A 13,996-nucleotide genomic window follows, 5' to 3' on the forward strand; every position below is an offset into this window, starting at 1 on the left:
GACAAAATGCTCGTCCTACAGCGGATCCATCTAAATGCACAAAAGGCAATTCAACTGAACCTGTGGTTTTTATAAAAAAATGAATTGGTCGTCGCTTCATTTTCGAAGCTACCTGTCTCCGGAGACTTATTTCTATAGATAAGTGTTTATTTAAAACTGAAATGTGAAATTTGAACTGCATACTAACTTTAATAAACAATATGAATTTCAAATGTTCTGATATGCTGTACATGGCATCACAGTACCAATGAAAAGCATCTCCTCCATTTGCTTACTGAACAAACAGACATTTACAATGATAAATAGGACACCACATATGATGATGGTTAAAAAAGATGAACTAGAGTTGGCTCTTCAGTTGCCCACAGCAAGTAGGGGTGTTCCCAGGGTTTAATGGAAAAACTTGGCTTTGAAGTTGAGTCACAGCCTTGGATTTGAAAATTGCCTTTGCCACTTGTTAATAGAGAACACTTCTTTCCCACTCCTAAGTTTTCCAGTTTGGAAAGGAAACTCCATTGTGTAACTGTGGGCCTCTCCCTTTATATTCCCCTTGGCCCTTGAAATGTGGAGTGATTTATCCCAGTGGTAGAATTAGGGAAGACTCCGCTCACATCCAATTTCCACTTAGGCCTGAGAGTGCTTGGTGGCAGAGGGCAGATATCCTCCTCTGTGCCCCTCAGTCTATCTCTGTGAGGGGTATGCCTGCCCTGGCTGGTGATGCCGACCACTGGTTAGGTGGTCTGCAGTTTCACGGGTTCAGGTAGCGGGCCCACTTGACTCAGGTAACAAGCCAGCCCTCAACCGGGCCTCCCTCAGGGATAAAGGCAATATTTTACCGTTGACCTTTCCTTATCTTTATTTAGTGAAAGCTCCTTTGGAGATGCCCAACATTAGTTGCTGGTTTTACGATCCTTAGTGTGTTTCTTAACTTTTCCCAGTCTCAGTGTTCTCATTTTTCAAATTGAGGATTGGTTGATATGAAGATGAAATGAAAACATGCATCAAAAATCTGGCACCAAAGCCAGTGTTAGCCTGAAATCATGTCTCCCTCTATGTGTAGTAGTTTCTGCTTTCCAAAGGACTTTCATTTATGTTAACTCGTCTGCTAAAATTTGGCAATTTGTGGGGAAAACACAGCAGAAACAAAAATATTCCAGTGTCAGCACTGGTCCTTCACCGTTATATACACCAAATCAACAGGGCCCATTCAGTTACAAGGATGCATCTTATAAATGCCTATGTCTTATTTATTGACTCAAAAATGTTTAAATTCCTATGTTAACAACAATATCACAACTCTCCGTGTGTCAACTCAATGGCAAGGACTTTCCTAGGCCTTTGCATTCATTTGTTCTTTGAGTCCTCAGAACTGAGTAGCCCTGGGAGGTAATATGATACCCACTCTATAGGTGAGGAAACTGAAGTTCAGAGAGAGACTTGGAACATTTGACAACCCAGCACGGGGTGGCTTTAGTAGAACAGCACATTAAGGAAACAGCCACACTGACTTAATAAGACCCTCTACTCCCATGTCAAAACGATATGAACAAGCACATCATTTTTCATCTTGGAAGTCACGTCGAGGATACTATTAAAATCAAAATGCACATTATTCAATAAAGTCCAAAGCCTGACTAATGATATCACTGTCTTCAAGAACTTAATACTTTCCAAAAATAGTTTCTCAGTAGCCCGATTCATCAGAGGAGCGTAAGTACACTCTGGCCTTACAAATCAGGACACACCCAAATGCTCAGGTCTGAAAATAAATGTCCAGGCATGGCAGAAAAGAGGCAGGAGACAAGAAAATATTTGCAAAGAAAAGACAGTGAAATCTAAGTAACTCCAATACTACATAGTTCTCCAGGTTGCTGACTGCTAGCCTGCAGTGTTGGATGACACCAGTTGCGGTCCTTGTGTGTCACCTCTGCTGCTCCCAGGCGCCAGCAGAAGGTGATCCCGCAGGACCAGGAGGCATTGACAGGACCAGGGGAGGAACCCATGCAGGTGTTAGTCCCCTTACACAAAGAATAGATGACTTGGCGCATCACTTCATAGCCCAGTGAATGGCAAATCAAGAAAACCTCACTGAACAGCCATTTCTAAATTAGGGGAATGGGGAGATAATACTAGTAACTGCCCAAATTCACTGTGAGAATGGAATGATGCAACTAATATGAAAGTGACCAACTTCCTTGTGATGAGCATGCTTTACTCAGGTCTGCCATATTTAATTTATTCGAGTGGCCCTGAGGCGTAGTGGTCAGCAACAGAATGGGTTTAAGCAGCCACCAGACCTAATCTATTCTCACTTCTACCACCTAATGTCACCTAATGGGACACTGGACAAGTGAAATGCTCCTCTCAACACCAGTCTCTTTGTAAAGAGTTAATAGTAATGATAATACCTAATCCATCAGGTGGCTGAAAGCATGAGATGAGAAGATCAGGTGGCTGAAAGCATGAGATGAGAATAAAATGTTGTGGCAGATACTGCACTAAGTATTATAATTACTGTCACCAATGGTGGATATTGAGTGAAAGAAATGGCAAACTGCTACAGAAATAGATAGCAGTAGGTCGGTTTGGACGTCCAGCACTACTACTTGGAAATATTCTTTTAAGAAATGGATTCCATCTTAAAAAAAGGTCTAATTCATAGTAAAAGAGAATAGTTACCAGAATCTGAGGTGGTGGTGGAGGAAAAGGGGAGATATTGATCAAAGGGTATAAACTTTCAGTTATAAGATGAATACATTCTGGAAGCCTAATGTACATTATGGTGACTATTGTTAATAATAATGAATTATACACTTGAAATTTGCTAAAACAGTAGCTCTGAAGTGCTCTCACCACACACAAAATAAATAACTACTGGAGGTGATGGGTATGTTAATTAGCTTGATTGTGGAAATCATTTCACAATGTATATATAAATTGATATATCATGTTCTACAACTTAAAAAATAGATTCCATAAGAGAAAACCTGGTTGCAGCAGCAAAATAAAATAGAAATTAAAGGCTTACTAAAGCAGGTCTTTTTTTCTCCCTAAAGTATATCTTTTCTCGAAGTCAATTATTTATTACCTCTGAAGACTTATTTGAGATTAGAATGTAAACCATAATGAAGCTGGGTTCTTTAGGATTTCCAAATCTGATTGATTTCAAGATAATTTAGCTATCAACTTCAACAAAATAAGGTGAATCAAGGTCAGGGTGGAAGCTGAGAGTGTTAGCACATTAACATCCAGCTCAAGGTGTCTAAACTAACCATACGACCTTAAGAAAGTCACAACACCAACTTCTCTGCCTTAAAAAAAATGTGTAATCTCACGGACCAATCTTCCAGAGGTGTTGAATAAATCACCTGAGCAATGCTGGCAAAGCATGTTGAAGAGAAAAAGCAGCATATTAAATATCACTGGTCAAAGGTGCTTATCTTCCAGGGGACTATCTCTAGCAAATCTTTAATCCCAGGCTGGCTACTTTCTGCCACTAAGCACATTTCTGAGAGTCCCTTAGAAATTAGCTTAAATGAAAGAAATAAGGTTAATTTGCTGATGAGGGGGAAGAGAGCCTGTGGGAGGGAGAGAGGCTCTGTGAGTGTGTCAGGGAGCGTGCGCGCGTGTGTGTATGTGTGTGTATTGGGTTTGAGAGGTAGAGGAGGAAAACTATTAGCATAACCAGACTTTTGGATTAGGCATTCTTTTCCTTTTCTCTTATTAAGATAATTGAAAATTGCCTAGGTGAAAAAATAAATGTGCAATTTCTCCAGAAGGACCCTTCAATACGCACATGACTTGCTAATATATCAAGTAGTACATAGCAAAACATATGACTGAATATACATGAGATCATCGTTAGTCTCAAAAAAGACCAAGTTTAACTGAAAGGATCTGGACTTCTAGGCTGTGAGTATAAGAGAAGAGTTACAGGGTGGAAGATGTGACAGCTGCCTCTGGGTTAAGTGGAAGCTATAATGAGGTCTCCAATATTGACTACAGAATGTTCTCCACAGATACCATTCAAACAGCCAATGCACTGCTTACACACTGCTTCAGTTAAACCTTCTCAACTAGTTGCTCTTTGAAGCCCTGCCACTTGTTCCCTTAGGCATAAACCACCTGGGTAAATCTGATTTGAAAGGGGAAGTCTGCAAAATGAAGCAATCTAATCAGAGAGGGACAGGGCAGCACAGCTGCCCCATTTCTCTCTTTACATTGAAGTACTGTCCCTGTAGCAACAGGGCTGAAAGGAAATGTAAGGTGCTCATTCCTTAGTGATCAAATGGCAAAGAATGCCTTTCTAAAAGTTTTTGCTTAGAAACATCCAAGTTTAGAGCCATTCTCGTAAATCATAGCTCATTTTCTTTTTATTTTGTTAAAGTTAGATTTAGGTCTAGAGAGAAAACATAAAATAAGAGAATCTCAAGGTTAAAGGCATTTTAAGATGCTAGAAGACCAATTCTTCCATGTTGCCCTTGAGATGTGGCTATTCAAGGCAGGTTTGACCACCACCAACAGCACGGATATAGTACTGAGAACATATAGCCATAAGTTGGCTTAAGACACCTCTCCAGGAGTGGGGGGAGACTGAGATTGACTGGTTTGTACAATAGGGAAGTCTGGGTGGTCCTAACTTCTGGAGGGGCTGAATCCAGCCAGGGCTCAAAAGATGGTAGGGACAGTTTGTCTTCATGCTCCACCCCCAGCACTTTGGGTTAACATCATCTTTAGCTTAGCAACCCCCAAAAGGCTGGACAAAGTCTCAAATTTGAGTCTCTCTAGATTGGCTAAGATTTTATATTTCACCCTAAAGTAACTGTAACCCAGGCAAAGGAATGCTCTGAATGGCCAGGTTTTGGATCCAACCTTGGAGGGGAGGGAGGGATTTCAGCCTCTACTAAACTAGTGACAGAGAAATGAATGTGGGTAGAGGTTTGACCATCAGATCCTGTGACTGCCACCCGATGAAAGTAGAATGGGTACATACAGGCAAAGACAACCCATGTCCCTAAGTGATTTCTGCTCTTCTCCAATCTTTGAATAACTACCAGAAATTACATTGAAATTAAAAGTTTCTGCCTGTAGTATATATCCCTTGGTCTTACAACTACTTCTAGGGTCATTCAAAGGAAGTACAACTAATTCGTTAGCCTGCAAAGTATGTTTAGACCTCTATCAGGCCTTCTATCTCATATCCAAGTAAAGGTCAAATATTTCCATTCCTTTAATGCCTTGCATGTCATAATTTTTATCAGAATGATTTTCTCCATAATTTTCATAACTTGTTGCTGAATAGAAGTTGTCAGTTTCTTTTAAAACACATTAAGTAAGAACTTCTTATTAGAATTGGAAAGAAGCATAATGAAGAACACAAGTCTAAACATAATCTTTCAGGCTAAAAATGGATAAAGATGAGGGTACCACACCCATAGTAAGAATATTAACAAGTGTGAGATTCTGGAGGATAGAGCGCCAAGTCCTTGGGCTCTGCTGGCTTCTCACCCTGACACTGAGCGATGCAGATGTGCAGTGTAGTGGTGTTAAAAGGAGGCAACCGGGAGCCAGATGGCCAGTGACTCTGCCATTTACCAGCTGTGTCCCCTGGGAAGAATTACTTAAGCTGTCAGTGTTTCAGTTTCTTCATCTTTTTCATGGAGCCAAGAAATTAGCTCATAGGGTTTTTGTGAAATGTAAATGAGTGAATATTGGTGAAATTCCTACAATAGTGCCTGGCACATAGCGGGAGCTCCAAATTGGCTGTTTTCACCACCATTAACATAAGCATCACCACCATATCTCCTGACACTTATGGGGTCTAATGAATAGTGCTCCATTGATATAATGGGGCCTGGCTGGCCTGGATCATACGCCATACCAGGCAGTTGCTCTCAATGATTATGTCAGACGAAATGAAGGAACCAGTCTATCATATTCATCTTAGACAACCAGGTGTCAGGGCTTCAGTCATCCCTTTTCTTTATTACCTCCTATTTGGAAAGGAATATTTCCAAGCACAGACATTGCTCTAAGACAACCTGACAGACACAAATCTGAGCTTATGAAACAAGTCCATTAGATGTTCACTGACCAATATACAAGATCCCAGCCAGAGTGGCTTTACATCAGTGGTTCCTAACTGGAGGTACATCCCAGAATCATGTGGAGCTTTAAAAAACACAGGTGCCCAGTTACTCCGTTAGGGAGATTCTGATACTGTAGGCACATTGTTTTTCAAAGAGCCACTGATGATTCCAAAGTAGGCCTCCCTATTAAGAACTCCCACTAGGAATCAATGGCTTTCAACTTTGGGTGCATTTAAAAATCCCATGCTCCTCTTAGGCCCCCTGAATCAGGAACTGAGCAATCGTCTTCTTAAAAGTTCGCCAGGTGATTCTCAAAAGCAGTGAGGACTGAGTCACTGGCTTTAAATAAGATCTTCTGACACATGCAAGACATGATTTATTTACATAATTAATTGATTGCAGGGCAAAGGAAAGCTGAAAGAGTAACGAGTTCATGGATAACCCAGTATCACCGTAAAAAAAAAAAAAAAGCCCGCTCCTGATTAAGTGGTTTACACACTAATCCTGATAAAGGCCCAACAGGCGTGGGGACCAGCTCTGGCCTCACACCTGCCTTCAACCAGCACAAGTTCTTAGGAGCGTGGGGTGATGGGACAGTGTGACTTGTCCTGGGTCGCAATTGTTCTTTCACTGTGGCTCCTGGACAAAGTGATCAGTCAGCAGAGGACAATACAGAGGCAACTAAGCTTTGTGTGGGTGACGTCTATGCTTGTTGAAAAACAGGAGCTTGAGGAGAGTTCATGTTTATTCATTTTTCGCCTGAACTTATCAAAGAATCTTTAACTGGGTAATGAAAGGGAACTTTAAATCTGACAGTAATTTTTGTTCTTAATTCTAATTGCAAAGTGTGTAAATGAGTTCTAAAGTAAATGCTTCTCATTAGTCTTGCACAGTGTAACTGGACTCTCCCTCTGAAAGCCTCTTGTGAGGAATTAGCCTTTTCTCTCTTATAACAAAAGACAGACTAGGGACTAACTAGGTGAATACACCTCTTTCGGAATTTGTTTTCCCATTTCCTCCAAGTTTTTATTTTGAAGGTACTCATTCACAGAAATAAAAAAGTTGAAAAAAAGGTGTAAGGAATAACCATATAAACTCCACCTAGATTCATCAATGAACATTTTGTCATATTGCACTCTCTCTACCCCCACCCCCATTTATTTTTTTATTTTTTATTTTTTTGCTGATCCATTAGAAATGAAATGGCTGACTTTACGATTACTTCATTCCTAAAACTAGAGCATGCACACCCCTGGAACAGAGACAGTCCCCTGTATACCTTCAATACTGTTATCACTACTAAGAAAATTAACAAATTTCCTAATAGTATAGCCAGTACATTTTTGAATGCCCTGAATTGTCCCTAAAATGTCTTTATGCCTTTCATATTTTTTTTTCAGTCTCTGGTGAATTTATCACGAGGTTGTGAGGCCAGGAATAAGGTTATATGCTCATGAAACATGCTCGTTCCTCACGGAATACTTGTCAGACCGTGGGCTTCTCTGTGGTCATTAAAGAAAGCAACTTCCTGCTTCTGTAGTTCTCAACTTAAGATTTCTTTGTAAAGGTTTCAAGATGTACTAAGGTCTCCTTTCCTCTGACTGGTCTACAGAAGTGTGACATCCGCAGAGGTGCTTTTGAAAGCGAAGCACAACAAACTGAACAAAAGATCAGTTTTACCTCAAAAGTTCTTTTTACCCTTGATTTCTTTTCAGAAATCCTGCATTTTGAGTAAATGTTGCCCCTCCATTCCACCCAAGTAAGCAGGTCTTGGTAGGAGCTGACATGTAACGAATGGTGTGAGAAGCCTGTCGGTAGCCTTGTAGCATCACAGACATTTATATTACACTTCAAGGCGATGTGCCGAAATTGAGAGGTAGTGTAACTACGGTGGTCATACGACTGGTGATGGTGATGACGGCTGTGGTAGCCCCAATTTCAGGCCCTTGCCCCAAAGTGAGTATATATTCAGAAATATAAACAAACCACCATTACATTCAATCAAGGATTTGCTATTCCATTCTAGAACTAGGCACGTTTTATTGATATGAGAGCAAAATGTCACTGATAATCAAGGAATCTCTTCTCACTTGAAATTTTCTAAGTTTTGTGGGGTTTCTTCAAGGCAGAGAGAATAAAAAGCATTTCTCCATTACTCCATTATTAACAACATATCCACTAATAACATGTCATTTCAACTCGTAACACGGAGAGTTCAGGATTACCTGATTAGGACAAGGACCATAGCCCACCAAATGGAGAGTTCCTCAGAAAATCTCAACCAATATCTGGGCAACACCTTACGCGCAATAGCTTAGCTTCAATATTTAAGACAAGTGATTTCTCTTGTGCTAACACCCACTTAAACCAGGACATGCTATGGCACCTATAATCACTCCACAAAGGATGCTTCTGTCTGACCAAACACTGAATAGCCACTGTATTCATCTCTGTAAGGCCTGCTTGCTAAGAATGTTCTAGAGAGTGTAAAAAAATACAATACGTGTTATAGGTCCTTGTGAAATACAATGTACATCTCTATGTCTGGAAATCAGCATCTCCAGACACATGGGCACCCCAAAAATCTGACTGTCCACTGCTTAACTTCTAACTTGGTGATGATGTGACTATCACTTACGCATGTGCTCCAATTTACCTTCATTGTGCTGTGAATAAATAAGTCTAGCATGATTTCACCAATCACTTACATGTTTAAATATTATAAGCCACCTTCAAAATTAGTTTTGTGGTCCAAACAGTTTCATCTATCATCAACTCATGACTGCAAATTAAAAACCAGGTATTATGTGTACCTAGAATAAGAAACCATCTTGAGCAGGACTATGTTGTTGGGACTTCTTGTATTAAACTAATATCTACTCAGCCACAATTACTGGAAGAAATTGCACCAACACCAAATGAACCTAAGAGAGATTCTGGTAGAAAGCAAAATAGTATCACATCTTGAGAAAGTCCATTACAGGCAGCTTTGAAAGTAAGGGATCAAAACACGACCAATCTAATTCTTAACTACTGGCTAAAACAAACTGTAGCAAATTCTAACATGCATACATAGTTTGTTTAGCATATTCAAACTTTCATGTGGATGTCAGCAACCTTAGCTACCAATTATTAACTAACTGTCTTTTTTTAAAAAATGGAAATAGATTTGACCTAGACATGAGACAGGTATCCATGCCTTCCCTAGGACTTTCTGAGTTTCTCTGTGGGACTTTTGGGACTCACCTGCAGAAGAGAGAGGGCTAGTTCTGTTTATGGTACAACTGATTTTTTCTCTAACTGGCAGTACAGGAAGATTTACAAATGCAAAATCAAACATACAGAAATACAGTCGCTGTCATGGGAAAAAGAGTTTGATTCAAACATACAAATCCAAGTTTCACAATCAAAGAATATTTTTAAAAGAATGCATACCTGCTCTTTGGATGGCACAAGGAGTTCTTCGATCATCATACTGTCCCGGGCATAGGAGCTTCTGTTCAAGGTGTAAGACCTATCCGAACTGAAGGAGCGGAGGCTGTTGTATTTACAGTTAACCATTCAAGAGTGGTAGGTGATGATGAGATGAACAAAAGAAAATTAATGCATGCACCTTTAAGAGCAGGCAGGATGGCTAAAAATATCAACAAAAGTTGTTCTGGAAAAGACATCATCAAAAGTAAAATCCCTTATATTTGAGGAAATTTCTTCAGCTCTAGACAATCTCATGATCACAGTTTGTTTAACATGAGGCCAATCGGTGTTGAAGATGAAATGCATGAAAACTTTGGATGTTTCACTGTGACAGCAGAACCAACATGACAATTGAGCAGAACCAGATGACTGTAGGTAATTTGATTATTTGAGATTTTTTTCTATGGTAAGATCTTCTATATTAGGGTCTCTTCTCTTTCTGGTCCATATCTATCTAGCTTTCACTATTAAATAGAATTATGTCGGCTATAAATGGTTCTGTTTAAACGTCTTTGGGAACTAGATATGGGTTTAACTTATGAGAAGTTTATAGTTGCTACTCATGGAAAACATCAAGAAGGAAGCAGTGCTATGAATATACCTTACATGATCTTCACCGTCTTTCTGGCCATTCCATTTGTGGTTATTTTGTCCTTCCTTGCTCTACTCTTTTCTTCATCTCTCCTACTATTCTTCTCCTTTCCAGCCACTCTCAAATCTTTTACATAGCCCTTGAACTTCCGAGGGGCTATGTAAGCCCCCTTATGTCCTGAAATGCCACTCATCACATTAACCTCTGAACTAAAAACCAACAGGGATATGTGTGTGTGTGTGTGGGGGGGGGGGGAGTGAAATCGGTGGAGGTGGTCAAAAGGTACAAAACTCCAGCTATAAAAGTTATAAAATAAATAAGTCCCAGGGATGTAATGTACAGCATGGTGACTAGTTAATAATACTGCATTGTGTGTTTGAAAGTTGTTAAGAGAGTAGATCTTAAAAGTTCATCAGAAAAACTGTAACTATGTGTAGTGATGGACGTTAATTAGACTTATTGTGATGACCATTTCGCAGTATATACATATTTCAAACCATTATGTGGTATACCTGAAATTCATACGTTCTTCGTCAATTATATCTCAAAACAAAAAGCAATAGAGGAAGGGACCCTGCTAACCCTGCACGTATCACATAGGACATGCAGGCTGATGGGGACTACAGCTAATCTGAGCCTTGGCAGAACACCTTGTGAGCATTCCGGAACACAGACGATGGAGGCTTGTGAGGAGCTGCTTCAGGCCACCTCCCACTCGCCTCCCTATCTCACCTGTCATGGTAGGCTGTCAGGAGACAGCTTTTCATTGCCTCCTGAGGCTTCCTGCCCTGTCCTTCTTGGCATAGAGCTGCAGAACATGAAACCGCTTAGCTGCAGGCTAGAATTGGCTCCTTAGCAATGGGGCATCCCACAGCTACTATGGCAGACATACAGCCCCTTTTGTTTTGGTGTCCTCTTTTTTGGTACAGGGCACAAGGAGCAAGGGAAGTTGGCATCTGTCACTGCCTATGTAAGTAATAACCTGTCTGAATCTAAATTTGGCTACTTGAATCCTTACCAGTAGACTCAGTCAGACTTTAGCCTTGGCCCTGTGTGCTTGACACGGAAAAAAGCAAAGAAGATGTACATAAGGAAGGATTCTTTTCCCCTCTGGACATCCTATATACTAAAAATTACCCCAAAGTGGGTATTTTTATATCAATATATAGAGGCCCCTGAATTACAGGCATAATTGTAAGTGTCTACACAAAGGGGTGGGTATATTTTTCTGGGATTAGAGCCTTAGCTTTCACCAGAATCCTAGGGGGGAATCTCCGACCCCCAAATAATCATTCTATAGAGTCATTATTTAGTGCATTCAGCAAATAATTACTAAGTGACTAATAGGAGCTAGTCACAATATTAGAAACTGGATACAGAAGGGAAAAAAAAAGCAAGCATTAGCCCTGCATGGAGTTTACCTAGTAAGTCACATGACTGACTGCTTGCACAGTCAGGCCTTCTGTGCCAATCTTATGACCCATACATAACCCTTCCCTTTTCTCCCTCTCCTATTTCAGTTGCAAACATTTCTTTCTGTTATTCCTGATTCCAGCCCCTTTACCTTCTTTCAGATACAACATAAGTTTTCTAAAAGCAGGAATTCTCTTCCTATTCTCTAACTCAACACTGTCCAACAGAATTTTTCACGTTGATGGACGCGTTCTAAATCTTCTAAATCTGCCCTGTCCACTGGCCACATGTGGCTACTGAGCACCTGACATGTGGCTAGTGACTGAAGAACTGAATTTTTAACCTCATTTAATTTTAACTTGTTTTAATCTAAATAGCTGTCACCAGGGGCTGCACGATTAGACAGTGCAACTTGTGAGTACTCAGAGCAAGGTTCTATTTTGCCCAGTGACACAACTCGAGAGGCACTGGGACGTTCCATTCTGTACCGGACAGTCCTTTCTTTAAGTTATGGTTCCTGTGGTGTATATTAATACGGGTAGTACGTGAGAACAGTTTTGTTGTATACGTAGACAAATACTTAAAAGTTTTAAAAATTAATTACATACTCATTGTAATTTCAGTTTTTAAAAGTCTGTCTAAAATTTGTTGATATGTTTTACACATCCTCTCTTTCTTTCAACTTATGTGTGAGTGCCAACTACAGAACAGACCCCAGAATTGGGAACAATCAATGAAAAGGCCTAAAAAGGTCTTCATTTTATATATCTAAAGTTCTTACTCCTGATTGTTCCAGACCAACTTACATTAGACAGATGGAGCCAATTAAATCCATCAAGCTTCACTCTGAATCCTTAATACATCGAAGTAATTTCAGCTACTAAAATTAGACATTATTTGCATGGGGATCTGGAAAGCATTAAATTGTTTTTAACTAAGGTCAATTATATTATTTGTAGCCATCAGTATACCCTAAGTGTTAAATACAGGAAGTGTTAGAAAACCACATGCCTCAAAATTCTAAAATTATACTAATGTACCTAGCACGACTCAAACAGAACAGCAAACAAACAGCTCTTCAAGAATTTTTCTTTTAAGTCCAGTGAAATTTCTCCAGTTCCTTCATGCACTATGCAAACTTTGTTAAGGGAAAGAAATTCCTTAAGTATTCAATTTTGCATAAGTAACATTTCTTATCATACATTTAGTTACTAGTTAATTTTCTCCGAATTACAAAACTGATTTTCTAAAGCTGAGCAGGAAAAAAAAAGCACATTGCAGCCCATCACAGCACATCACATCACAATGCTGACGAAAATAAAAATGAGAAATGAGTCAGGGAAGGGCAGAGAACACTGTAAAAGTGCTGTATTTTCTTACCTGATCTTGGGACTATTTTAAAGTATTTTTAGGGAAAAAAACAGAAGTAGAAAGCAAAAAAAAAAAAAAAAAAAAAAAAAAAAATCAGACAGGAAAAAAAGAAAAATAATGTTATGGTTGAATGAATTACACATTTAATGTAATCCTCTTTAAATGTTACACTCAGAATATCATACTTGGCAATACTCTAACAATACCTTAAAAATATATTGGCTTTATAGATTTTATTTTTATATTTGCCTCTGAGCATAACATGAGTTGCTAATGTAAAAAAAAAATGAATTACATAGAGCAGCAACAAATAATAATAATGGTGTAATCAAAACCAGAAGTGTGAAAGCTTTAGAACTGTCTTGAGAAAAAATTATGATACAATATTCTGGTTTCATCTCTCACTGGATGTCAGCTGCTATAATTTTCTATATACAAATGATTGATTCATTTTATATATTATCTGAGGATGAGTTATTGGATTACAAAAGCTATTAAATCTCTAAATAGAATTTTCCCTTGAGAATCTTTACGATTCTGCATATTTTCAGTTATAACTTATTGCTATCTGTGATTATCTAAACATTACATAGTTTCAATAAGTTATTTTCCCCTTCTTATTAATGACACCTGCTACAATGAGATTTTAAGGCCTTTTATAAATATATTTATAAATAAAAGATTCTACTAAATTACACGAGGTTCCAAATTCTACTGAAAAAAGACTAACTGGAAGAAAAACATCAATGCAGTATCTAAACTGACTACATCAAGGACACTGAGAATAAACTCCCAGGTTTACTTTGTGGGAAGTGCCATTTACTATTAGACAATGAAACTTTTTACAACAGATACTTGAACTATAGGAAAATATCCTCAGGGCTCTGGCTTAGGTGGTTTAATTATTAGCTTTAAAATAACCTGACTGTCAGCAAACAAGCTGTTAATCCAACCAGGGAAAGAAGTCCCCAAATTCTGGACAACGTCCTGTTTCTTTCAACCAGCGTCAGATAAGTTTCAGTCAAGGTTTTCCCAATAGAAAAGATTCATGCTTCAG

General features: G+C 39.1%; 1 protein-coding gene across 39 annotated transcripts in view; it reads right to left on the reverse strand.

Moving 5' to 3' along the window:
- ANK3 (ankyrin 3) overlaps window positions 1-13,996 on the reverse strand; it is a 593,532-nt gene that overhangs the window by 79,300 nt on the left and 500,236 nt on the right. For 35 of the 39 annotated variants that reach the window (XM_088792001.1, XM_088791998.1, XM_088792002.1 and 32 more), the window contains one exon: window positions 9,525-9,627. In XM_088792001.1, the coding sequence (XP_088648127.1) occupies window positions 9,525-9,627 (103 nt within the window). The remainder of the gene's footprint in view (window positions 1-9,524; window positions 9,628-13,996) is intronic. The other 4 variants (XM_088791999.1, XM_088792011.1, XM_088792024.1 and 1 more) reach the window with 1 other exon arrangement.

The sequence above is a fragment of the Rhinolophus sinicus genome, chromosome 15 (genome assembly GCF_057876585.1).
Source record: "Rhinolophus sinicus isolate RSI-liver-muscle chromosome 15, RSI-T2T, whole genome shotgun sequence".
In the NCBI taxonomy this organism is placed as follows: Eukaryota; Metazoa; Chordata; class Mammalia; order Chiroptera; family Rhinolophidae; genus Rhinolophus; species Rhinolophus sinicus.